Source organism: Rattus norvegicus, chromosome 18 (assembly GCF_036323735.1).
Source record: "Rattus norvegicus strain BN/NHsdMcwi chromosome 18, GRCr8, whole genome shotgun sequence".
NCBI lineage: Eukaryota > Metazoa > Chordata > Mammalia > Rodentia > Muridae > Rattus > Rattus norvegicus.
Genome location: NC_086036.1, coordinates 58,675,098 through 58,698,913, shown reverse-complemented (window position 1 = coordinate 58,698,913; position 23,816 = coordinate 58,675,098). Strand labels below are relative to the sequence as shown.

The 23,816-nt window shown below is 46.3% G+C and overlaps 1 protein-coding gene across 1 annotated transcript in view; it reads right to left on the bottom strand.

Moving 5' to 3' along the window:
• Positions 1–12,554: 12,554 nt before the first annotated feature.
• Apcdd1 (APC down-regulated 1) overlaps positions 12,555–23,816 on the bottom strand; it is a 30,664-nt gene continuing 19,402 nt past the window's right edge. The window contains exons 4-5 of the mRNA XM_001071384.5: positions 16,072–16,393; positions 12,555–14,509 (exon numbers count right to left, since the gene is read on the bottom strand). Of these exons, the coding sequence (XP_001071384.2) occupies positions 14,061–14,509; positions 16,072–16,393 (771 nt within the window). The 3' untranslated portion in view covers positions 12,555–14,060. The remainder of the gene's footprint in view (positions 14,510–16,071; positions 16,394–23,816) is intronic.

Below are 23,816 nucleotides of genomic sequence, written 5' to 3'. Positions count from 1 at the left end.
GAGTTGGAGCCCCAGACTCTCAGAGGCCAGTTGTAGGTGCAGACCAGTAAATGTTCACACACACGCACACACACACACACACACACACACGCACACATGCATGCGTGCACATACTATAAAGACAGTACAAAAATCTTCTGGGAAGAGCTGTCGCCTCTGTGATTCTGACAGTACCAAGAGCCTGACTGCCTTGTTTGTCAGGAAATCAACATTAAGGACACTTGTTGCCGTGTCTGTGACATTTTCCCAGATTTTTATCTGGTTCTTTCACAACTCCTGCACTAAGTAATAGAGGGAACTTTATAGTTTGTTTTGCACCTGACAATGGTTTTGGATCCAAGATTAAAGTAACATTCATATTAGGAGAAATAAATTTATTTTACACAGAATTGAGTGTTTTTAGTTGACTTGCAAGATAGCTTTTGATGCAAAAGTTCTTTAGTTTCATTGCCAGAACGCTGATGAAATCAGTTCATGCTCTGGTTCTATTTCATAATCTCCTATACATTTAATTTCATGTAGAGCAGTTCTTAATGAAGTGGGGCTTTGGGGTTGCTAGGGAACCAGATGGCCCAGTGTGTACTCTGTGTGTGGCTGCTATGAGTAAAGGCTGCATTTTATGGGAGGAAAGGAGACAAAAAGAATTATTTTTAAAGTGTTTACCAAGTTTATTCCTACATTGCAAGAATCTTCAGAAAAGAGTCAGAGCTTTCTTAAAACTTTGGCTAAGAAAGAGGGGGGGAGGGAGGAAGAAAGGAAGAAAGGAAGGAAGGAATATTTCTGTCCTGTTATGGAACAATTGCCCTGGTGATGGAAACCACTGGTCACAGACAGAAGGCTCAGGTCACACAGTAAGGACACTGAGAAGGACATGCATGGAGCTCTTCAGAGCTTGCTTCCAAATGCCACAGTCTGTCCTTCAGCAGGTGACATCATAGTGAAGGAACCACCCACTAGACCTGGATGGGAGCCCCAGGTCACTGTACAAATGAAAAGTCTGCAAGGGAGTTTTTGCTCACCCCAACAACATGAGCATGTTCGATATCAATACATGTATGTACATGCAGAGAAGGAAGTATTCATGTACGCAGAGAAATCCACCACACAGTATCATGTATGTGTACACAAATAATCCCACAGATATGTGTGTGTAGGCACATATGCAGAGCACACAATCTCTCTCACACACACACAGAATACAAAGTACCAGGTCTTCTGGTTGCCGCACACTGGTGTGTAGACAGAGAGTACGCAGTCCACCTGATCCCAGATTTTCTGTACGTACCTGTATCTCTGTCCTTTCTTCATTCCTCCATTGCCCTAGTAAGGTTTCCAGGACCACTGGCTGCAAACACATGGGGACAGAAACACAGACACACCACACATCTAATATCCATATGCTCATACACTGACCAGCACGTGCACCAGGAAAGCATTAACACACTTATACACATAAGACATAGATGCACACACACACCAGTATTAGGAGAAACAGGGTTCGCTTTTCCAGGGAAGAGGCTGCCTTAAATTAAGGACCCCTTTAACAGTTCCTCTGTGAGCAGAGAAGAGGGACATGAATAAAGAGACGGGGGTGAGAAGCAAGAGGGGCCAGAGGGGCTCTGTCTGCAAAACTGTCGTTTCCTGGGCTTGCCAGGATGGTCAGTGACCGGTGAAGTAAGAATTCCCATGTTTAATGTTTCTTTGACTCCCACAAGGCCACAATATTATGACTCATTGTGCCCTATCAGGGTCAGCTGGCTAGTGGGAGGACCACACAAAGAACTGACTCTCCACTCTGGACCTGTGAGAGAATAGACAGGAGAAGACATTTATGCAGGCCCATGTCCATGACAGAGCCCCCAGGAATGGCCACATTAGGAACCTGTGAAAGACAACAGCAGGCAGACAGTGCTTGTCACCTCCCCCAAAGAGTCCATCTGAGATCTTCGGTGAGTGTTCTAGAAACTGCCTGGATATCACAGGGTAAATGCTTTTGCTGCAAAGAGGTAGAGCAGGTTTGAGCCTTAAGCCTGGAGCGGCTTAGCCAAGAGGGAATGACAGGGGCATCACACAGCAGGGCATACTCTACATGCAGATGGCCTTCTGTAGGGCATTTATTGACACCTAATAATAGCACGCCCCAGTCACATGAAAGCTCGGAGACAGATAATTAGATAGCGAGGCCTTGCCTTTATGACTTGTGTAACCAAGAGACTCGCTCGACCTGTCTGCCTTTTATTAGCATGTAATAGCATCACATTTTATGGGAAGTTCCTTCGGTTGGCTCTCCTAATTAGATTTAACTGAAAGATGAAAGTCAAATCCCGCTCCACAAAATCCCTGGGAAAAGAGCTCCTTGGTGGTGAACACAGCAATTCAACATGAAAGCCACGCACATCAAAGGTGTGCAAAATAAGAGGGGTATGATGTCTAATGCTCCGTGGGCCCACGGTTATAAACGCCCCTCTAAGCCTCCACCCTTGGGCTGGCACGGGAAGCCCAGTGTATGTAACCCAGGTATCCTGACTTCATTTTCCAGAAGCTATTCAACCTCTAGGGCAGTGGGTAACCCAAAAAAAGTCTTTCTTTTTGCCTCCTTTTTCTGAATGGGAATGAAATGCACCAAGATAAACAAGAGCTTATTCTTCATTAAATGAGCTTCCCAAAGAAGAGATGGAGACCCCTTCAGGTTCTTGGAAACAGTTACTCCTTTTCCAGAGCAACTGATTCCTTTGAGTTTTATGAAATGTTCGGCCATGCAGCCACTGTGATTCCAGAGAACTTGGCACTGACCATGGCTCACCTCTAGCTAGAGTTTACTCGTTGACAGCATATCCTAACACATACCAAGGCCACATCTGGATTGTTCTTATTTGCGTGGCCTTCCATTCTGGTTGTCCAGATGTACGGAGCTATTTTTATACCGTTTGGTCTTGTTGAGTTGTAGGTATTTCCGTAAGCTGCCTTGAGCCATTTTTGGAATAAAGTCGGATATAAATAAGTAAATAACGAATCACGGGTTGCACATTGAAGAGCTCAGATGCTTTAACCATACAGCCTAAGCTAGAGCAGGAAGAGCTAAGCCAAGAACGCAAGACATCCATTCAAACACAAATAACCAAGCTCCAAGACAAGCGAGCAAAAGCTGAATTCACAGCCCAACCCTCTGCTCCAGGGGGAGCCTTACCCAAATTGAACCAAGGAAATAAAGCCCCAGAGTCCCTGCCTCCAGCCACATTCTCAATATACCAGAACTTCTCTCCTTGCAGACTCATCTATTTGAATCCACTTCAGTAAGTACCTTCTGCTGGCAAGAAGGATGGAGTCTCCCAAAGGTAAAATGGTTGAAAAAAATACCTTCATCTACTGCGTGCTATTTTGTGGATTATGAACAGTGCATCCCATGAACGCTAGGCACAAAGATGTACAACTGTCCGTGTCTTCAAACAACCATCACAACTACATACGTGATTTATTTTTCTCTTCAGAAACACTGAGTCATCCCAAGTTCTGTTCTAAGTCAGGAGTGGGAATATGGATGCGCGGGATGGAATTTAAAACTTTGCACAGGCAGTGTGGTCATTCTGCCAGGAAGCTACCGTCTGAGCTCAGGCTAAACCTTCTCTGAGTTCTACGCTGGTGGGGTTTTCTGAACCTCTGTGTTTCTGTACTGTACTGCATAAAAGAGCCAACTTCTCTTCTGAAGCTTTCCAGACAACAATTTCAAAGTTGAATGTCTTATTTGGGAAACAGTCACTTATTTATTCTATTGGAATTAATTTGATTCAGTAAAATAGGAGTGGGCTTTCTATCCGTATTACAAATATCTGAGATAATTCAGCTACAAAGAGGATTTGCTGCTGTTGTTCATAGCTTTAGAGACTTTTGCCTATGCTCATAGCCTGGCACTTTGGGCCTACAGCACCCCAGCCTTAGCAGTGGCATGTGGTGGAACAGAATTGTTCACTTGCCCTCAGGAGGTGAAACAGACAGAAGAACACACTGGGTTCCTCCTCCAAGCCTATCCTCCAAGCACTCTGTTGACCTAACTTGCTTCTATACATGCCCAATAGCTAAAGATTCCACGACCTCCCAATAGCTCCAGATGACAGCCAAGGCTTTGTTACACGGGCCTGTGGACTCTACTTAATACAGGGAAGCAGTGTCATTAATTTTATTTACGATGCCTCCTGCGTCGGAAGGGTGGGTTCCTGTGTAGAAATATTTTGGAGATTGGGTGAAAAAAATAAAGGCAAAGCAGTGACTAGGAGCACTTGTGTCCAAGTGGGACTAGGAAAGCTCCACTTTCAGGAGAGTAGGAATAGAAAGGATAGGCAGTTAGTTGGAGGGGAACCAAGTGGAAGGAGAGGCTAATATTCAGACAGAACCAGGGCCATGGGTAAAAACAGACAGATTTCAGCACAAGAGAAGAAAGCATTTCCCAGAACTCCAAGTTTCTAAGTGGGATAAGAGGCCTTAGAGAGTTGGGCAATGTCCCTGGAAGGGTCCAGCTGGCACTGGGCATCCTCCATCAGTTAGCGTGTCAAAGAATCACTCCATTGGATCTAGGTGGAAACTGATGAGATCAAAGCTTTGTTTGCGTGTATAGTCCTGTTTTGTCCCTACACACTTTCTGCCCTTTAGTAGTGAAAGGGTTAAGCCCCAGAGATCAGCTTACTTCACACCACACCGGTCTTGTAGAAATTAGTGAAGCGCTGCTGGGATAGCTGTTCAGACTTTCGAATACTTGGCTTAAGTCACAGCATCTGAGGAGGCTCACTCAGGAGCTTCAGTTAGCATGTCCTCTGGTAAAACACAGGCTGGGTGGTTAGCAAGAAGAAAATGGTGGCACGTCACAGGTCTAACAGGTACAGGCAGGGTAGCTGTTTTGAACTTGTTTCTTAGGAGAATTTTGGAGTGAGCTCCACCCACAGAGCTGTGTAATAAGGTTGCAGAGTTGCAGGCTATGATGGCACAGTTCCTTCCTATGTATCCAAAGCAATCTAACGACAATCACGAGTGATGTCTTCTTCCCAGCAGCTGTCCTTCCCTGGCAGACAGAATATTATGAAGTAGAATTAGCTAAAGAAAAGACCCTAAAATGTATCCAAACCCCAAAACTAAAGCTTGTAAGACTTGGTTAAGTGGGTAAGCAGATTTATCTTTGAGGCATTCAAGGATTTTCATAAATACAGGAACAGACCACACTTCTGCATATCTGATAAAATGCACTTGTGGAAATTAATTTAGATGGTTAGCAAGGTCTCAGATTTTTCAGACCAGGATAGTTTCAGCATCAGGGATCTTTTCTGAGACGACACAGGATATTTTATTTATATAAAAAGGGTAAGAGTTCTAGACAAGACAAAATTATCTAGGACAGGCAAATCCAGAGACAGAAAGCAGATTGGTGGTGGTGGTGGTGGTGGTGGTGGTGGTGGTGGTGGTGGTGGTGGCAGTGGTGGTGGTGGTGGTGGTGGCGTGGTGTATGTGTATTTTGTGTGCCCATGCACATGTCCCACATACATGCAGGCACCAAGGAGACCAGAAGAGGCTGTTGGATCCCTTGAAGCGACAGTTACAGGCAGATAGAGGCTTCCAGACATAGGTGCTGGAAACCAAACTTGGTTTCTCTATAAGAGCAGCAAGCCTTCTTAACCAGTAGTTGATGCCGATGGCCCTAAGAGTAACTTTTAAAAGAGACTTTGTGAGTGATGGGATATTCTCAGAGGAGATAATGCAGATGATCACCTGAAGTGGTGAAGTACTGAGTTTCGTGGAATTGTACTCCTGAAGGTGGTTAAAATAACAAATCTGCACTAGTGTCCTTCAAACAGGTAAATCATTACTCAACTTACGTGTAGGCGTTGCTTTTATGTAAGTCTAATTGTATGTCACTCTTTCATGGAAACATATACGAGGATTCACAGACAGCCTTAGTTAATGTCACCTTATCTACTCAGAGACAACCCCATGAGGACAAGTTAGCATGGTCACCCTTTGATCTCCCATGTGGCCTCTCTCTGTCTCACGTGTAGGAGGGTGCAAGATAGGACATGTATCTCCACTGGAGGCGGATGCCTAGAGACTAACCATGATTCTCGCTCTAACTTGGTGTGCCCATTGGAGTCTCCTGGGGACTCCCATTGAAGAGCAGATTCAGAGGCCTGGACAGAGTGTGGAATCACGAATCTGCAGCCAACTATCCATATGCTGTGGTACTGACTGACACAGAATATGTACTTTTTACATGCACGTGCAGGTGTCTTTATCACTCTTCACCATATTTTTAAAGATAGGGTCTCCACTGAACCTGATGTCCGTGGATCTAGCTAGACTGATAGCACCCAGGAAGCCCCCAGGGTCCTACAGTCTCCTCCCTTAAGTGCTGGAGTTACACGTGTATGTCACTGAGAATCTGAAATGGTTGGGCAGCAAGGAAACATTTCACCAGCCGAGCTTTTTCTCTGGGCCCCTCATTCTCATTTTGTAAGACAGGAAGTCGAGGGCAGAAATGTTGAGAAATACCACAGGACTCATGTGTGGTGGGGGAAGACAAATTCACACAGGCCTGTTTGCTTTGCTTCTCTCTCCCTCTCTCTCTCTCTCTCTCTCTCTGTGTGTGTGTGTGTGTGTGTGTGTGTGTGTGTTGACACTATGATACAGCTTTGCAGGAGTCAGTTGGTTCTCTCCTTCAACTATGAGGGCCTGGGGGCTGGAACTCGTGTTGATTGTCAGGCTTAATGCAAGTGTCTTAACTGGCTGGCCAATGCTTGCCTCTACTTCTTGTCTAGAAAGCTAAATGTGCCAGGCAGGAAAGATATTCTACTTAAAAATGGAGGAAATTGACCTAGCTCTGCCAAACCTTTTCAGAGAGATCAGCCAGGGAGAAACCATCTCTAGGGCAAGGTCTTTGATGCTCCCACCTCCGTAAACATCATAAAGTCAGCTGCAGGAGAGGGTGAAGGGCTTCCATTATCCTTCTTAGATCTACGTATAGTGTTCCTAATTCCTATTAGGTTCCTCATTAGTCAAATCACTACCTTTTTCTCTAAAAATCCTGGTGTTTCTCAAGTGAATTAAAATGGAAAAAGTTAATGTATCAGCTCACTGTGGTCTGGGAAAATGATCAAAATCTTAGACTATTTAAGTGAAAAATTGGGTCTAGTAGAAGGCTCAATTTTTGTGTCTGTGTTGTTCCCTCAGAGAGAGCTTGCTCAGGGGTAGGAAGGATCGCTGGATTTAAACACAGCTGATCATCTGAATTTATATGCCCTGCTAATTTATGCTGAAAATGCACACAACTTCCTTGGGGTTTTTTGGCTCCAAAAAGAAATCACTTTGATGTTTTATTTATTGATGCAAAAAAAGTGCTTGCCTTTCAAGTATGTTATCTCTCATTTCAACGGAATTCCTCCAAGTATTAAGCAATGAATGGCACAGTTCTGTCTGCTTGGCTCTAAGTTGGCAAGAGATCCCGAAGTGTTACTGGTGCCCCTGGGTGTTTCCTGCCATTTAGCTTCAGGCTAATAAGGAAACATTGAGGTTGCCCAGAATTTGTTATGGATACTGGAGTGTGCAAGGCTAGACTCACAGAAGGCTCTTTAGACAATGCACTGTGTCATACCGGGGACTTTGTTTTCTTGGCTATTGGAAGCCTTTGTGTGGGGAATCAAAATGATCTCTCCTCTTTTAATAAACCTTCCATGAAAGCCTAAGCATCCACGTTTACAACACTCTCTGTGACATCACTAAGTGCTTTTCATCATAAATAAACAGCAGTCCAGGAAGGGACCAGCCTAAAATGCCATGTATTTTGGACAGAAATGTCTTTAAAAGTCTTTTATTTATTTTTCTATTGATTGATGCCTTTTATGGTGCTCCAAGACATCTCGACTCATTCTTGTAATCCAGGATCTACTTCATGGGGCTGAGTAACTCAGGTCTTACTCATTTGCCCACTACCCTGTTCTCCACCCCTCCCCAAGGAACAGACATCATTTAAAGAGTTTTAGCATCTCCTTGTTTATAACTGTTGCATGTGCTGAATCAAAGCTGCTGGATTTGAAACACGTTTAAGATCCTTTCTTTCAAGGCATAACTCTTCCTTCTGGGATTGAGAGCCAGAACGAACAACGCCTGTTCCTATCTAAAGCCGGGGCAGGGGTGGACTTTTCACCTAAGGAATTTCAGATTTCAACAAGAGACCCATTCTCTTAAATTATAATACTGGTGAGGAATACACATACACTCAAGTCCGGAGTCATGCCCTTGAGTGTGTTCAGTGCCTGGCTGGACAGTGCACAAAAATAAACAAAAAAGAACAGTGGTCAGTTCCTTCTGATTTTTCCACCAGTCGTCAACCTACAGCCCCTTTTTCTTTCTGAGAAGACAGTGTTTTAACCTCTGTCTCCAATCCCAGGGATATTTCTGTCATACCACCCCCAGCCTGTGAAAGTTTGATCTGCTTGCTTAGCAGACAGGAAGACCATTTGCAAAGAACTTTTAGGCAGACACATGTTCTCCATAACTTTGATCTTCTGGAGATTTCTTTCCATTTGAATCTCTTACTCAGGCTGTCCCATTAGCTGCAGAGAGACTAAGCCAGCAATTCTCAACCTGTATGGGTTGTGACCTTTTGGGGTTGTCGAATGACCCTTTCACAAGGGTCGCCTAAAACCATTGGAAAACACATCACGACTCATAACAGTATCGGAATTACAGTTATGACTTAGTGAGGAAGATTATTTCATGACTGGGGGTGGGGGGGTCAGCGCAACATGAGGAATGGTGTTAAAGGGTCACAGCATTAGGAATGTTAAGGACCAGTAGACTAGGCCTTCTGTGCCTAAAGTCCTCAAAAAATACAAATTCCTGGTGAACCCCCTGCCGTTGATTTTAAAATATGCATTGGTTTATGTAGTTAATAGGTATGGGCATGCACATGCCATGGCATGTCTGTGGAAGTCTGCTGGTTCTCTCCTTCCACCACGTGGGTCCTAGGATCAAATTCAGATCAGCTCATTATAGTGAGCCGTCTACCCAGTCAATCAAGCATTGCCGAATGCACCTTCAACTCAATGGGTGTCCGTGGATTTTTCCTGCTAGTGGGGATTGAACCCAGAAGGACTTCATACATGCTGGTCAAGCACTCTACCACTGAGCTGCATCCCTCCATGTTTGTTTTATGTTTTTATTTATTTTGACTGAATGAGAAAGAGTCTGAAGCAACTCCCTATTTGTTGGCCATGGGCAAAAGTATCCACTGCCACTGAATGCTGAGCTGGTGTGGTGGGTGGCAGATCCAGGATATTCAGGATGCCCTCTGTGCCCGCAAATCGCCTTGGTGTAAAATTGCAGTTCAGTGGGTTAAAGGAAGGGGTCAAAATCACTCCAGTGGTGTTTCAGAGAGCGTAGGGCTATAGAGTCCATGTAAATAGAGATCAGAAACAGAAGAGAGTCCAAGGAGACCATTGGTTGGTTTGGGGAAGAGAATACACTAGCCAGGAGGAGGTTAGAGCATAAACGTGTTGAATATATGCTGCAACATAGTTTTATGTCAACTCATCTGAGAGGAGAGAATCACAATTAAGCAAATGCCCCCCAGCTTTGTCTACAGAGTAAATTCCAGGACAGCCAGAGCTGCATACAAAGCAGCCTTCTCTCAAAAACAAAACAAAACAAAACAAAACAAAAAAAATCAAAGAAAAAAGAAAATGCCTCCAAAATATCCTGCTGTAGGCAAGCCTGTAAGGCATTTTAAAAAATTAGTTACTGAGGAGGGAGGGCCCAGCCCATTGTGGGTGCTTCCATCCCTGGGCTGGTGACCCTGTGTTCTTTAAGAAAGCAGGCCAAGCAAACAAAGAGGAGCAAGATAGTAAGCAGCACCCCTCCATGGCTTTCAAATCAGTTCCTGCTTCCAGGTTCCTGCCTGCATGAGTTCCTGTCTTGACTTTCTTTGCTGATGAACAGTGATACGGGAGTGTAAACCAAATAAAAAAAAATAAACTCTTTCCTCTCCAACTTGGTTTTGGGTCATATCGTTTCGTAACAGCAATAGAAACTGTAACTAAAACGGGGTGTCTGGGTCCATGCCTTTCACATCACTTCGGTTAGGTTGTTTGGAATTTAACTCAGTTTAAGACGTCGATCTCGTCCTATCCCAGTGATGGAGAAGTCAGAGGCCACAGCTTCCTGTATGTTTTCCTCCCTAAGGTAGTATTATTTCTTTCAGCTGAAGCATCCAGGAAGTGAGATAATGACTAAAAGAAGCTACCCTCATCAGGGGTGGTTGTGCTGGATGTCAGCGACACTCTGGCCCTGTGGGTTTTTTAGGCCATGTAGCTTTATAGGTAAAGAGAGAATGTTCACGATTCCCTTAGAATCTAGATGTCCGTGGAGAGCATTTACCTGAACTGACTTTATTTGTTCTTTCTGCAGACATAGCCCTATGGGAGCTGTTTGGATCAGTGAAAGCTCCGGTGTCTACATAAAGGCTGGGGGTACCTGTGTGGGGCACTGCATGGGTTCTGCTCTGTCTCCATCTACGATTCCTCTTCATTTTCCTTTGGGATAGTGCCTGATATCTGACTAGATTCCTTCTTGGTTTCTGAGTCTCAGTGTCACGTACCTCAAATCTTATAGGAATGGGATGCAGTCTTCATAACAGAACACTGCATGGTCTGTGTGGTCTACCAGGAAAATCATGCATTCAGGGTAAGTTGAGCGAGGTGGTAAAATACAACTGGTTCTTTACTGAAGTTTCTTCTTCAACCAGAATCCACGAGAGCCACAGGCTGTTTCTGCAAGCCATCACGGCATTCAGGAATGTCAGCCACACTGGTGGAGTCTCTTTATGTTAGGCACTGCTCAATTGAACCATGTCTGAGAAAATGGCCCCTTTGTTCTGTAGCGACTGAAGGGGAGACTCCATCAGTTTCCTTATGAGATTGGAGGATGGGGGCAGTTTTGATTTTAGAGTTTGAAGTCTTAATTATACTGTCAACTCAAGGGACCTTTCTGACAGCAAGCTCCTCAGGAGGAAAAGAAGCCTGGTGCTATGCTCTGACTGTGTCGTGACGAAACTCACGACTGGGAGTCCTAATTCCTCATTGTGGCAGGGTCGGAATGTGGAGCCAATAGCAAGGGTGGAGGACGGAGCCATAATGAACAGAATGATGCTGTTCTCAGCAGTTCCCAATCTCGTGGAAGTGGATCCCTTGCCAGAATAGGTTGGATAGACCAAGTCCGCCCTCATGCTTGCCTTAAATTCACCTGGGGCTTCCTGCCGTGCCACAGTTGCAGGAGACCCTCATCAGATGCAGCTGCTCAGTTTCAGGCTTCCCAGACTCCAGAGCCACAAACCAAAATAAACGTGTATTCTTTGCCAATCATCAGCCTCGTGTTCTGTTACACCAGTGGCCGAAAGTCTAGCTGCAGCTGACCTGTGAGTTCTGCAAGAACCTTCCATGATTTATGACTTCCCTCAGGTCTAGAATTTACTACCAGAATTACCCACCACTGACTGAGAGGGAGACTTGCCAGGTCCTGAGTACTTAACCATGGTGTATTTCAAACTCGCTATGGACATGGGATATTCTAGGGTCAGGCATACCTTCCTCGGAAAGTATCTTGTTCCAAGCCAGACATAGTAGGACTGGCCTGTCATCCCAGCATTTATTGGGTAGAGGTAGAAGGACCATAATTCAAGGCCAACCTGGGATACATAGTAAGACACTGTCTTAAACGTAAGCAGGAGCTGGGGGATAGACTTGTGTACTCCTCTTGCAGAGGAGCGGAGCTTGGCTCTTTGCACCAACACTGGGTGGCTCTAAGCTACCTGTAACTCCAGCTCCAGGGATCTCTTTGAGCTGTGTGGCACCTGTACCCATTAGGTATAGGTAGAGGATGTGCCTATATCTACCTGTTCTACCCCGTACACACTAATTAAAACAAGGGAAAGGTAAAAAAAAAAAAAAAAAAAAAAAAAAAAAAAGAAAACATCTCAGTACTGACCTGTCATGTTTGACCCTCAAGCCTGGGTGACCTTGGACCTTGAGCTCCATTGTGGCTTCAAGGTCACCAGAAACCACATGACATCAAGATAACTGTGGGTCATGGGAGGGGGCCGACTCTAGAGATCCTATTGATGTGAGCACGATATAACCAGGACGAGATGAATGCACTTGGGAATGACGGTGACATACTTTAGTGTGTGGTGAGTTGTGAATAAGCTGTTATTATTTCTCTGTAGAGACATATTGGAAAAGTGATCACACAAACTTTATAGACTCATCATGCTTACAGTGTGTATGTGTTACTATCTATTCACTATATATATATATATATATATATGTATATATATATGCACATATATATATGCAGCATATTGTTAAAAAGTAGAAATAGAAGAGTCTAGGTGGGTTGCAGTGAACCAAGCTATAAACCCAGCTCTTGGTTGATCACTAAAGTGTTTCTTAGGGTCAGTATAAGTTCACACTCTGAAGACAGTGTCAGAATTCTTTGAATCGACGAAGAAGACATATTCCATGGGGTTACTTCCAAATTCTTTGTTTATTAAACTTAGTAGACATTAAGTTAGTACTTTCATTTTTAATAAACCCCCTCAAGTATGCACCATGACTTAAAATATAATCTAAATATAAAGCACTCTGGTACTCCATGCCTTCGTTATAATTTAACACCACACTGAATGCTACTGCTTCATAAAGTGAATTCTTAAATACAGGACTGACTCTTCTCCTGGATCCTGGTCTCCATGTCTGCTTTCAGTTCCATCTAGGTTTTCTGTTTCTCCCCAACTTGCCTGCATGGGTCTTTGTGAGCAATAGCACTTGGTGTTTATAGCACCGGTGGCAATAATACAAAGGAATGGGTGGCCGTCCCCTCCTCCCTTCCTAGGGCTGTGAAGCAGCTCACTCTGAATGAGATGGCTCTGGATCTCACAGCCGGGACAGAGCCAAGAAAATGTAGAGAGGAAGCTGAGTCAAGTCAGTAATTCTAGTAACAGGGTGACTCCCCATAGACTCCACGGAGCACAGGGATGGCTCTGAGCAGAGCGGCTCCTCTGTGGGTGAATCCCACCCGAATCTCTTTTCATGGGTAGGTTACTGGAGCACTGATGTTCAGTTTCTGCGTGTCAAAGATGGCAGAGTGGATGTGTCCACTCTAACCACAGTGGGCACAGAGGGCTCAGTTGGAGAAAACACCACAGATCTCCTTGTCACTTGTGTGGCACTTAACATAATCTCTCCCTCCACTACTGCTTCTGGCTGCCTGAAACAGGAGCTGCTCTGAATTTCCCAACCGGATCAGTCTCCTCTGAGGGTTAAGCAGCACACTGTATTCTGTAATCACCAAACCAAGTATGTGGCACACATCTCTTCGCAACAAACGAAAACGGGTGCTAGTAAACAGAGTTTAAGTTACTTTGTGGTTTTATGGACACCCCTCTACTCAACATTTCTGAAAGGGTTGATTGGCATTAAGGCTGGAACAAAGATTTAGTTGAACCTTTTCATCTTCTCTTATGCACAAGACATCCCGTCTTTCCTGTATTCATACATGGGGTCTTAATGGCGGTCCCAAGTCCAGTGTGGAAAACCTGGAGTGTGGAAGGGATTTGGAGAGATAAAGAGAAGCAACGGCAGAGAAAGCTGCACCTTGTCACTTGTATCTTTTAAGCTCAGCTCAGAAATATAGGCGGGAGTCAGGGGACAGATGGAAGGCGGCAGCTGCCACCCTCACTGCCACCCTCGCTGCTACCCTTGCTGCCACTGCTACACACACTAGCTCCAGTTCTCTGCCGACTTAAAGTGCAATCACGGCTATGAAGTTCTCAGGCCACGGATCAGGCTGGAAGATATTCAGAGCTGAAACGTCAAACATTCTGCTCGCGACTGACTCAGAGGCTGGAAGGGGGAAAAGAGGAGAGGCAACGGCAGATCTCAGGCATTCAAGTGCATCAAAAGAATCACTGTCCTTTCTCTGTGTGAAGAAAAGTCATACATGGTAGAGAGTCTTGGTTTAGAAAACGCCTTCTATCTGAGGACGCGCCAATGTGGTAGTGTCCAAAGGCCGACAAAGGCAGGAAGCAACAGGGACCCAGCTGTCCTCCCTGCTGCTCGGCCATACAGATGGGCTCGACTGTCTTCCAACAAGTCTTCAGCTCTCGGTGAGGAAGAGGCACACTGGACCAAGGGCATCTGGTAGGATGTGGCTCTCTTCTCCGGTCTGTCTGGGCTGGAACCATCGCTGGGCCTCTGGCCATTGAATAGCAGGTAGCGGCCCCGGGCGTCTTGCTCCATTTTGAAGATCTCATACTCTGTGTGAGGTAGTTTGATGCCCAGAGCCACACAGCCATTGGTGTGTGTCACATCCTGCTGGATACCCACCTGCCAGGAGCCTTCAGCCCCACACTCATTCCCACTGAAGACATTGAGGAGGGAGGCTGTGGCTGCATCCATGGGAGTGACCTTCATGTGATTCACTGTGGAGAAGAGGGATATTCATGACTCTAGGGAGAAAATTTAGGAGGCAGACCCTTCTGGCAAATGCTAGGGACCCTGTTTCAAAACAGCTTTCTCTTTAAAACACAATCTGATCACTTGCCTGGCTGACCACAGTAATCACCAAAGTAGGCTTAGGCGGAAGTTCCATATGCTGATTTGAATGTTGGTCATGCCAAATACAGCCAGCCAACTTAACTACAGGGCCCTGAGATGACTACATTAAGTATAGGAAGAAATGTAGAAGTGGTGCAAAGTATTAGAAGGACACGCACAGGTTTTGTGCAAGTGTATTCATTTCACAGAAGGGACTGAAGCAACTTTGGGTTTTGGAATCTTCAGGGAGCCCTAAAATTAATTCCCCATGAATGCAAAGTCATGACCGTATACTGTAGGTATGGCCAGAAAAACGAGGGCGACATCTGGTTTAAATGCTGAGCCCAGTTTGGAGATGATCACATGTGTGAGTGTGAAATAACTATCAGAAGTCCTCAAAAGTCTAAAGTGCTCCTTGGGGTTACCCAATGGCCCACGGCTCTCTATTTGGTATTACTCCCAAGGACACAAAATGAAAAGGTTTGGAAGCCTCCCAGAGGTTTCATATCAGACACGTATCTGAATCACCAATGTCACAGATTAATATGGGGCCATTAGTCGAGGATCTAAATGCAGCTAGGCTGCAACAACAAAGGTAAGATGAAATAAATGTAAGCCCCAGACCTTGTGCACCCTTGGGGGCCTCCTAGGGGCTAATTTGTATACAAGTGCAGTAGGATTTTTAGTGAGCAGACTAAAAATCTTGATTAAGTTTACCACAAGGCCAGTGTACAAGAGCTACATTCCTCCATCATGGAGGGTGCCCATGCTTGGGGCTTCCCTAAGGCAACACAGGCATCTCATAACCATTGGACTACAGTGCCACTCTGAAGGGGTTATCCCAGGAGCCAGCTGCCCCCTTTATTCTATATCACAAACTTGACACCACCTTTCAGGCACTCAAACTGAAAACTAAAACAGCAAGCTATCCCTTGGGGTCAGGGCAGGTGCCTCCCAACCCTAGCTTTCTTGCTTGGGTGAGCAGTGCACCGAGTGAACCTTCCCCGTGATGCTCTTCCCTTCAGCCTGACACAGCCTCTCACATTCAGCTCCGACTGGAAGTAAGAGTTCTGAGCATCACGAAGTAACTGACACCTGCCCTGTGCCCCTTATTTAGCAAAAGTGCCGAGCACGCCAACAGACCCGATGCTACCAGAGAGGCTGCCAGATTTAATGGCAGGAGCATTCTTGACTCTCACATCACAGTGGCCCGTGTGACGGTTTGTACCCATTTGTGCTCCATTGTACATGAGCGTCATGTGGAAGCCTGGTACTAGCCTGCTCTAGGCAGGAAGGAGCTCAGATGGTATTTCTGGGGATGCTCAAAGGCAGACGTGGCTCGAATTTCATCCCCAGATCCCAAGCAGCAAAGGTACCCTTTCTCATAGGGCCCGTCCCAGCAGAAATGTGACGAGCTGTGCTATGAGATGTGAACCAGCAGACTTACCTTTGAACACAAATTCTGTGCCACCCATGACCCTAGATGACAGCACACCGCGGCTGTAGCGGCCTCGAGCGTAGATGGTGAATGTGGGGTGCTTGCAGACGGGGTCCGAGTAGTGGTAGTAATGCCCTTCCCAGGTGTTGTTGTTGTCATGGAAGATGAAGTGGCGGGTGAGGAAGAGGACTTCGGGGCGTACCTCACAGCGCTGGCTCACCCATTCCCCATGGAGGCCAATGGTCAGGTCAGCCTTGGGGGGCAGGATGGGAGGGTGGTGTTCATCGGACCGGTAAATGATGCGGCAGGCTATGCACGCATGGTTGTGATTCTGAAACAAAGAAACAAAAACGTTCAGAGACTTTAGTCTTCTCATGAGCTCAGTGTGCATGTGAATCCCTGAAAGTGGGGTGTAGGGGGGGTTCACCATGGTCAAGATTGGGTATTTCAGGCACCATTATTTATACCCCAAACCCCCAAAAGAAATGGAGCCAGGCTCTGGTGCCCAGAGAGTAGAGCACAGTGTAAACCAGGATGTGTATTCACATGCTGCACACGGCTACCTAATGTCAGCAATGGCATGGACCCCTTAGAATCCTTTTGAGATTTCAGATCGTCACAAATCCAGCGGATATGTGTGGGTGAAGCTGTGGAGAAATCCCAATCCTTTGGTCCTGTTTGTGGGAACGTAAAATGATACAGCTCTTGTGGATGTCCCTCAAACACTTAAACATAGACTTACTATATGATCCAGCTATTGCCCTCCTAAATACATGTCCAGAAGAACTCAAAACAAGGGCTCTGACCCACAGTAGCCAAATGGAAAGGAATCCAACTGCCCCGCCACAAATGAACGGTGAAGTGCACTGTGCTCTGCTTGTGCGACGATGGCAGAGAACTCAACTTTAAAAGGCAGGATGTCCTACACAAGTTACAAAACGATGGACCTCCTCGAGGACACTGCGGTAAATGAAATAAGCCAGCCAGGCATACATTAATGGTGACATTCACAGACAGGAGGTGGTAAGGTGACGTTGAGGGATGAGAAGGGAGGTAGGGACAGAGAGCCCAGGAAAAGAGAAGAACTTCAGTTTCACAAGGCAAGAGTTCTAGATATGGACAGAGGAGAAAGCTGTTGGACATTATGCCCTTAAGTGGGTACCCATGAAACAGATTTATGGGTGTATTTCAGCACAATTACATTTTTCAAGGGAGAAACTGCCAAACACACCCAAGAAAACACAGAGCTGTGACAACAGATGAGAGGAATCACAGGGTCCCCTTGAAAAAGTGAATGCAGGAGGTAGAGAGAGGAGACACACAAAAGGGGATGGGGGACCTCTGGGGCATGCACACAGCCTATCCATGTGTGTCTGGAGGCCAAGGTTCACAGCTCCTTAGCTCTTGAAATGCTTGCTTTCCCAACTTCCTGCAGCTTGAGGCCCACAATAAAGCTGTGCTCTAGCTTCCAGGAGGCACGGCCTGTAGAGTATTTTAGGTGGTACCCGTACAAATGACAGATGTCAGCTCTGACTAACCTGCTTGCCTGGAGGCTTCAGAGCTGGCAACCAAGCCCGACTGTAAGTCAGGAGAACTGGTCCTGGGCACAGCACCATGATGTTGCCACCACATCCAAGCCGCCACCTCATGCCACCCGCAGGACAGCTCTTAACCCAGTGCTCTTCTCTACTGTGTCACTCCCTCAAAGTTTATACAAGGCATAGGGGGTCAGCAGGGATGGACCACAGCCTTTGATCTCTGCCTCCTGGTCCAGAGGGAGAGCTCACTGAGGACTCCCAGCTCATGTTTTTTCAGACGCAGTCACACCCTCACCCCTCAGGAGAGAGGGACGTACTTGTTCTCAGCCCTTCTCCTGAAGTCAAAATTTCACCTCCTTCCCCAAGGTAGTGTGGTAGCCCTCATAAATGTGACTTGGCAACGGTGACAAGCTTGCCTTCCTGGAAGCCTGTGGTAACAGGGGTGGGGGTGGCGCCCCTTCCACACCCCTGTTAAGGAGACCTCTGTACTCACAGGACCCTTTTCATCCATTGGATGTTTAGTTAGCATTTATTTATAGTAGAGAACACTGCCTTTGTGTCTGTGATGCGTGGCCTGTAGATGTTGAGATAACTTTGGGTACAGAGTTAAAGAGGTGGGGGTGAGGCCTTCCCTCTCCCTGGGTCCAGGTGCTAGTCTGGGACTCCTGCAGAGGGCTTTGGGGGAAGGGGAGAATATAAACCATGCTCTAGCCTGTTATCAGCAGACCACAGGGTGATAGGACCCAGGGAGATAATAAGTAAACAGTCCATTGAAAGCAGAGCTGAATTAGAGCAGATGAGACTATCTCTGGCCAGATGCTGAAGGCCTGAGCCAGCCCCGCTGCCTACCTCACAGCTGGCGGGGGTCACAGCCAAGTTATTCATCTCTCTCTACTTTCAACTTCCTCACTTACACCATGGCAACGATTGGACACACTTGCATAACTGCTGCAGGAGAGAAATGGCATGGCGGAGCAAGGTGGTTCCCACGTAGTGTGTGTCCCCACTTGGGTAGACCAAATGGACATGGTGCTTTGGGTTCACAGTAGGGAGGAAAGTACAAAGCGAAGTAAGGGAGAGCCCGGGGTCCTGAGCTCTGACATGCTATGTCCTCTCAGTAAGCTGCCAGGAACCCCCACAGTTCCAAAGCTTTTGCCCTGAATGGATGGTTCTGACATTTAAAAGCCAGGGTGGGAAGTTGGTCTGGTGTTTACAACATATACACTCTGGGGATCCTGCAAGAGCAGAGCATGTTAGAGTATTACCACAATCAGCATGAAGTCAACTCACAAAGCCACCAAGGCTCTGGCCAACCATGACAATCTAAAGCTCCTGGAGGTGGCCTGCCACATTCCAGAGGAGACATCAGAAGCTCATGCTCAGTCAAGGACAGAAATATGGACCCATGGGGTTTACAAGGGTTCACGTAGAGCAGGGTCCCCCCTGCTGGAATCTGCACAGAAAAGATGCTTGCTGCCTACAGCACCTGATTCCCAGGTCCTACAAGGTTTTGTGGGCTGAATAACTTACTTTCACCCATCTCTACCTCCACCTCTCCATCCCATTATCCATAGCTTGACTTCTGTATCTGATGAGAGTCTAGGATCATCCACGGCGCCACCTTCATTTCTGGCCTTTCTAGGAAGTTAAGTCTCACTCCCTGAAAATATTTGTTTCCCTTTCTGTGCCAGTGTTGGTTCAGAGACAGCTCAGTGCTGATAGGATAAGATCAATGCCCTTTAGTTCAACAGGGAAAGGTAGGGGAGTGGGAGGGCCCAGCTGTCACTCAGGCTGTACCACAGTAGCACCAGGAATGGTAGGGTGCTGTTCATAAATAGCACTTCTTTAAGACTAGCAGTCAGGAGTCCTGGGCTCCAAGACTGTTCTTCTGGCCTGTGGTTCTGCCAGATGAATGGTGCTCTCCAGATGAAGGTTTTCCATTGGGCAGAAATCAAAAGCAGGCTGGGCATGGTTGAGCCAGTGGGCCTGTGGGATTTGGGTTCATGCGCAGTGGCCAGGAGGACCCTGGTCCTTAAGCATCAGTGTTACCGAACTCTTACTCTGGCTGTTTTGTTTTATTGTGGTTGGTTTTTTTTTTTTTTAAGGTTGTAGAACTCACCATCTTAGTAATTTTTAAGTGTACCATTCTATGGCATTAAGTACAGTCACATGGTTAGGTAGCAATCACACTGTCTATCTCTAGAAACTTCTTATCTTCCCTAACTAAAATGATCCTCCAAGCCTCCATCTCCTAGCCCCTGGCAACCCCCTCTGTACTTTCTGTCTTTGAACATGACAAGACTAAGGATCTGCTATAAAAAATAACTAAGGACCTCCTATGAGGAGACTCATACAGCATCTGCAATGTTGTGACTGGCCACTGTCATTAGCAAATATATTCTAGGTTCTCCGATGTCAGAGCATGTATCAGAATGTCCTTCCTTAGTAAGGCCTAATCATTTCATTCAGGGACACATTTGGCTTATCTGTTCCTAGACATTTAGACTGCCTCTCCCTTGTCACTGCTGCGAATAACGCCGTGAGCACAGCTGCACGAGTGTGTGTTTGCATCTCTCCTCCAATCATCTTGAGTATATACCTGGGTGTAAAACAGCTATACCGTATGGCAATGCAATGTTTCCTGTGTTCCATAGTAGCTGTGCCATTTGACATCTCCCTCAGCAAGCTACCAGAGTTCCAATTCCCCCACATCCTTGCCAAGATTTATTTTCCACTTTTTTCTCCCTTTGGTAACAGCTGTCCCAATGGGCAACTTCCTATTGTGGTTTAAATTTATCCTTCCGTAGCAATTTGATAAAGAGCACGCCTGTCGTTTGTAAAATTCTTTAGAGGAGGGTCTGTTTTGCCCACCTCCCCATCCCTTTTGAAGCCGTTTTGCAGTTACCATTAAGAAACCAAAGATGTCATAAGGAGAGGCAGAGTCTTTGGCCTCAGCAGATGAGGTCAAGAAAGTGACCGTTTTAGTCATGGGGGTGTGTAAGGAGGTGCTTGTGTGCGTGAATTAAGTTTTAAGAATTGTTTTCTTAAATTCTTATACTCTTTGGCATGAATAAAAGTTAAAGGGACCTACAGCAATATTGTCACAGTAGCAGAGAACAAAACCTACAAGTGGCATTGCTCTACGGTTCCGTTTCTAGGGTGGTTTAATGAAAGAGTCTTTACAGGTTAGCAGACAAGAACTCCATATGCAGATTGTTCACATGAGGGAGGATTTGCACCATCAGATAGCATCTGCTTTCTAACATTAGTTTTATTAAAAAAAAAATTAAAACATTCTGACACAAGATTCTCACTTGAGAAATGTCCTTTCGTAGGCTCACCAACTTGGCTCTAGAGCACTTACTTCATTTCCCTCCATGTTCAAAAGGACTATTTAAAGTCAGGGCGTCTACATACATAGGATTTGAAGGTTAAGATCCGGGAGGGTTGGGGCAGTAGGTGTTTCTTTGCTGCTGTTCTTTACACCCAGTATAAAAAGCTCTGATCTAGGGACTGGGAGTGCTATGGAGGGTACGCATCTGGCATGTGATTCTGGTTCTGTGCGTGGCACCAGAGGTTGGGGGAGGACTTAATTCAAGAGGGTCGGAGCTAGAAATAAGCCCTACACAAGTGTCCTCTGAAAAGAAGAACTCGTGTTAAAAATGGAAATCGACCCTGCAGTTTGCAAGTACACGGCATTGCTGGCAGGGAGCAGGGCTTGCTTGTCTGCTCCCGGACAGAAGTTCAAGAATGGCAGCCAGTGCATAAGGATGGGGATTTCAAGTACATGTATGTCTTAAGCTCAGTGGGAACGTTGGCATAGTTTCCAGCCGGTGTAAGTATCCAAGGTGCAGAGAGAGAAAATAACTCGGGCCGGATGATCTCACAAACTTAAAGCCTTCTCGGGACTCTAAGTCAATCGGAGGCTTATGGAGTGCTACCTCCAACCTGTTCAGCTCTCGGGCTTGAGGTTCTGCAAACAGCAAATGTCCCCTCGACGAGGACTGTAGGCCCACGGAAAAGGGCTCTGAGGCTGATGACTGATGGGGGCTCTTCAGGCTTCTCCTGTTTCCTGCCAACATTTATTTCTGGAGGGTTGGTCACAGCATCTGCTGACAGTGCCCACTTGTTTCCGTGGGCTTCCCAGAATGGAAGAAATGACTTGAGAAGATCCTGTCAAAGATCAATTAGAGCGGCGGGCGGGGCGAGGCAGAAGAAGCCCTCAGAGCAGCGATTCTCGGCTAACAGTTTTGTTCAAGGACAGAGATGGGGGGGGGGGGGATGGAAACTTCCTTTCCTAAGGTTTGGCTCCATTGGATGAAAAAAAAAAGGATCCATGACTCTCATACAGAAACCCAGGGTAGCTAAGCCTATGGTGAATGCTCTTGCAATAGCAATTTGCTGCGTGCTGGGTGACATTTCTGTTGAAGACGATATGGCTTCTGCATTAGCCCTTTCAGGCCAAGACCAGAGCGCTCCCCCTCACATTCCCTAGGTTCCCTGACAGAACACTGCTAAGCCTCATGAGGAGGCTCCTGGTGGATGAACTGATAGGGAGAAAAGTATCCCGGGGTAGTTAAGGAGCTGAATAACTAAGTCACATTTAGCCATCGGGAGAGATGATGCCTATATAGGAGAGGAGCGTCTTGCAGGCGTTTCCGGGGACAGATTCAGAGGGAAGGAGATGGCTCCCTGGATAAGAACACTCACTGCCGAGCTCTGTATGTGTGTGCGCACACAAAGTCAACATAAAGGTAACGAATACATTTAGACTTGGATTCAGGTAACCAAGACCTCTGGGCATTTGGATCCCTTCAAGGAGATGACATCACTGGTCACAGAGAAAGTTCCCTCCGTGCTCCCCTCCTCTCTCCCTAGCTGCTGAGACATACTTTTTAAATGGCCAATTTCCTGCTTCTTGGGGGTTTCACACTGGACTCTCAGTGTTTTTGCCTTTTAAGGGATGAAATGTTTACCGCTTGCATTGTCCTTGACAACAAATCTTTCCTAGCCTGCTAACTCCTTAAATAAAGCAACCCTGCATGCCTGTTTGCCTGCCAAAATCCTCCGGAGGAGTCGAGAAATAACAAGATCTATATCTGCAAGCAGGGCCTAGCAGCAGCACTGTAGCACAGCCACGGTGACACTTACCAACCAAGCAAGAAACGCAACGCCAGCGCCCCGTGTGTGTGTGTGTGTGTGTGTGTGTGTGTGTGTGTATGGTATCTGCTGCCTGGTGAACACCTTGGCCCAGTAATGGGAAGAGCTTTTCCTAGGAAATTTTACCTAAGAACAGCTTGGGAAACTCTCAGCCTTCGGCCTTGCACCACCACACCCATCTGGTATCATCTCTTCAATGTCCTATCCTTTTCCCACTCTGGCAGAAGAGAAAGCACACAGTGTCCTTCCACAAAAGCACCTTGTCCTATCCCTGACCTAATATCCTGTCTGTTACCCAGGAGTCTCATAGCATACGCTCAAGGAACTCGTAACAAAGCTAGCCTGCAGCAGCTACGGGCTGAAAAAGTCTACTGCCCACGGGCACCTGTTCCAGTCCCTGTGATGTCACTGATGCCAGGAAGTTCCACAGATCCCTGTCCTTTTCACGTAAGGTCAGTCCTTTCCATGAATGGGTTTTGATCTGAGGATACATCTAAATCCAGATCAGAATACCAGGGGAGAAACACTGCAATTGTACTGAACTTACACATGTTTCTGCTTGCTGTATCCTGAAAGATACAGTGTTACAGGCATTGATACACTTGTATCATTTGTTACACACTGTAAGGCCACTAGAGATGGTTACAGTATATAGAGGTACTCAGAGCTTCCATGCACACATCACACCATCCTAGGACTTGAGCTGTCTTTAGATGTCTCTGAGCTCTTGGAACCAGTGCTCTGTAGACAACGAAAGCCACCGTTCTTAAACAAGGCTCTGAACTACCAACTGATGCTGGTTCCCAGCCTGAGAGTTTCTGAACAGCTGGAGAGCGTGTCAGAGCCCTGACCCTTCTCTTTCTGTCAGGGTCAGGTGCTGTGAAGGCCTCACATTGTCTTCTATCCCATACCCAAGCACCTGCAGGAACAAGTTTGCTAGGTCAGGATATTGAAGACACACCATGTCTGGGGGTTACTTCTAGACAATCCTTTTGATTTGCAACCCTGTGGATGAATCTGTAGAGGATTTGGGGGAACGATCAATTTCATCAGTTT